Source organism: Leucopleurus acutus (assembly GCF_964270905.1).
Source record: "Leucopleurus acutus genome assembly, chromosome: 2".
Taxonomy (NCBI): domain Eukaryota; kingdom Metazoa; phylum Chordata; class Mammalia; order Artiodactyla; family Delphinidae; genus Leucopleurus; species Leucopleurus acutus.
This window is the reverse complement of record NC_139143.1, coordinates 40,952,403-40,955,677: the sequence shown is the minus strand read 5'-3', so window position 1 is coordinate 40,955,677 and position 3,275 is coordinate 40,952,403. Positions and strand designations below refer to the sequence as shown.

The 3,275-nt window shown below is 51.2% G+C and overlaps 1 protein-coding gene across 1 annotated transcript; it reads left to right on the top strand.

Annotated features, from left to right (window-relative positions):
• KISS1 (KiSS-1 metastasis suppressor) lies at positions 1-2,300 on the top strand (the record flags this gene model as incomplete). The annotated part of the gene is made up of 2 exons (XM_082858233.1): positions 1-103; positions 1,987-2,300. The coding sequence occupies 2 exons, from the start codon at positions 1-3 to the stop codon at positions 2,298-2,300; spliced, it is 417 nt and encodes a 138-aa protein (XP_082714359.1).
• Positions 2,301-3,275: the final 975 nt, after the last annotated feature.

Sequence of the window (3,275 nt, the reverse complement as noted above, 5' to 3'; positions counted from 1 at the left end):
ATGAACTCACTGGTTTCTTGGCAGTTGACGATTTTCCTCTGTGCCGTCTCCTTCAGGGAGACATTAGAAAAGGCGACACCCATGGAGAACCCTAGAGCCACAGGTATGTGTTGTCTGGGAAGAAGGGTGGGAGGGAGCAAGTGATTTGTTGCAAAACAAGAGTTACCGTATTCTTCAGATATGGCTAGTCTCGTCACGTGAATTTAAAGCTGCGTTTAATGGAAACCTAAGACTGATACATGCAACACGTTTAGGGGCCTCACTAACCTTGCAAGCAGGAATGTCTTGCCACTGTTACGATCATCAGGAGGCTCACCCAGGTTCACGTGCTTGTTAACCACCGAGCTCCTGCATGGTTTTCTCTGCTCTCCGCCAACCACCTCTCTGTGCAGATCTGCTAGGAAGGAATTTACTATGCAAGTTTGTCTTACCAGTGACCTCAGTTCCTTTATGGGAAATTTGAAAAAAAAAAATAGCCTACACAAAAGGACAGATCCTTAATATCTGTCAACATTATGAGTTCATTGTGAAACTGATGAGCTGGAGAAACTGAGGCCCAAAGAGGTAAAGAAACGTTCCCGAAGTCACTCAATCCAATGCTGCAGAAACCCAGCAGGCACTGAGCTCCCAAAGAGTGCTCTACAGGGCATGAGCTAGGATGGTGCTCATCCCCAAGTCAGGAGGGGGGTTTAACACTGCTGGGGACCTCAGTTCCTCTAGCTGTGGAACTTGCAGCATTCTCTCTATACACAAGATATCACTGTGCCCATAAGCTATCCCAAAGCAAAGAGAACATGGCCCTGGGTGTCCCTTGCCAAGTGTGTCTTCTCTCCTGGGATCGGGTGTTCTTTCTGGGTGAGGGAGGATCCCTCAGAGCATAACATCATCACTGCCCTGGGGACATTGAGCTCTTAGCTCTTTCGGGCAAAAGCTTAGGTGATGCTAAAAACAATAGGCTAAGCAGTGATCCTCCTGCTGGGATGGTGGCTATAGCTAGAAAGGAAGTCATTGTCTCTCCCATCTCAGCCAGGCCCAGGGCCCTCCTAGGAAGATTATAACTAACTCTGGACCATGCCCGCTCTTCTCCAGAGTATGCCAGGGCACTGAAGAGCAGGGCTCAAAGCCAACTACCCTCCACCCAACACACACCCACTCACACCCCAGACCTCATTTCCACTGATCTCCTGCCACAATTTGCTGGGGTCATTGTCTCCTGAGAGCTAGTTGCACTACTTTACTGCTAAAAGGTATAGTGCACTTAATGAGCCTCGCATGTGGAGTGCCTTCCAAATTAGCCTCATTAACCCTCAGTATGAAGGGGAAAGATTATACCTGGAGTGGGGGAGGTGAGCTGGTTGAGGTGACCCAGATAATTTCCCTTCTTTGTTGAAGTCCTTATATAGCCTTTTAGGGGTCACACTTGTTGGGGGTGTGGAGGCACAATGGTCTTAGCTTCACTTGCTTCATTTCTGTAACTACGAGCCTTTCATTAGCTTTTATATATTTAACAAGCATTTTTGAGGCCCTAGTATGTGCAAGGCACTGTTTTCAAGACTCTGAGAGACTCAGAGATGAATGAACATGGCCCCAACTGCCCTAGGAGCTCAGTCTAGTGGGAGCCTGATGCACAGGCGGGCCAGCCAGAGGGCCACGAAGAGGAGCAAAGCTGGGTGTCCAGCAAATACTTGAGTTTTCTTTATTTCCAAGCTCTACCCTGCTTGCTTCCTAAAAAAAAAAAAAAAGTAATCAATATAAAAGACATTCAAGACAATTCTGTAAAACATGTGAAATCAAAGCTATATTGAAGGAAGGAGGAGCAAATGGCCTAACCACCCAAGCTAAGATGCTGCTGAGCTTGGAGCTCCGAGCTTCCTAGGGGTCAAGGAACAAAAGGGAAGCAGAGGATGGGGATGTGAGTAGGTGTTCCAAAGCCGTCTTTCCCGGTCCCCGGCCTCACGTCAGCCTCTCCCTGTGGCTCTGTCCTAGGCCCGCGGCTCAGACCCCCGGCGCTCCTGGCCTCCGGGGCGCAGAGCCCGCGGTGCGCGGAGAGGAAGCCCGCCGCTGCCGGGCCGAGCCCTCGGGGGGCCTCGCTGTGCCCTCCACCCGAGAGCTCCGCTGGGCCCCAGCTGCCGGGCCTGTGCGCCCCCCGCAGTCGCCTGATCCCCGCCCCGCGCGGCGCGGTGCTGGTGCAGCGGGAGAAGGACCTGTCCGCCTACAACTGGAACTCCTTCGGCTTACGTTACGGAAAGCGGCAGACTGCGCCGCCCGGCAGCCGCGGCCAAGGCGCCGGGCGGGGCTGAGCGCGGAGGTGCGGCCTTAGACCTTCCAAATCGGGGCCGGGGCTGGGGGCGGGGCAGTGGGAGGGGCCTGCAGTTTTTTTCCTGAAGCAATAAAGGAAATGCTGCCGTCTCACCTGCTTGTGATCCGTGGCTAATTTTTGCAAGCGGCGCGGATGAGATTGTTCCCCTTCTCTCTCAGTTGGATCTTCAGCTGGTTTTAAGAAGGCTTTAGTGTTATCAAGGTCAATGATTTTAAAACTAGAGGTAAAGGACCAAGTTGTTTTTTCCCCCAATTCGGGGCAGATCGGTACTTTTACACACACACACACACACACACACACACACACACACACACACACACTGAATCTCTATAAGACTTTTAAAAATAACTAAAAAGAAGCTCAAATTGGATGCTGCTTGGGTGGTGTTACTGCAATATCAAATAGCTATAAAAATTTCTGAAGATGTTCTCTTAATTCCTAGACCTATGTCACTGCAGATGGGTAACCAACATTTTTCAGAGGACCATGAGCCGACACCCACACTTTGAGTAGTACTGATCTAGGCCAGGGGAAGGCAGATGGCTTAAGTACCTTCCCCTTTCCCAGGGAAGTTTTTAGCCAGTCGGACAGCCTGATCTGGAAGATGATGCCAACCACTGCCCCCTCCACTGAGGTTTAAATAACACCTTAGCTCCACAGTCAGACCTCCACTGGGGTGCTTGGCCACAACCACACTGAAGCCCCACTCCATGCGCAAGGAGTGTCAGCAGTGCACTGGGCCATCCATCTGCCAATCATCCCCTCCCCGCCCACCCACCCGAAACCCTGGATGGGTCCAGTGCTTTATGTTCATCACTTCTCTACGTCCTTTGAACCACCCAGAGGGCTGAGCATGTGTTAACCCCATTTTCACAAGTGAGAATCCTGAGGTTCAGAAAGATAAATATCTCACTCAAGGCACACAGCCAATGAGTGGCAAGCCATTTCAGGCTCC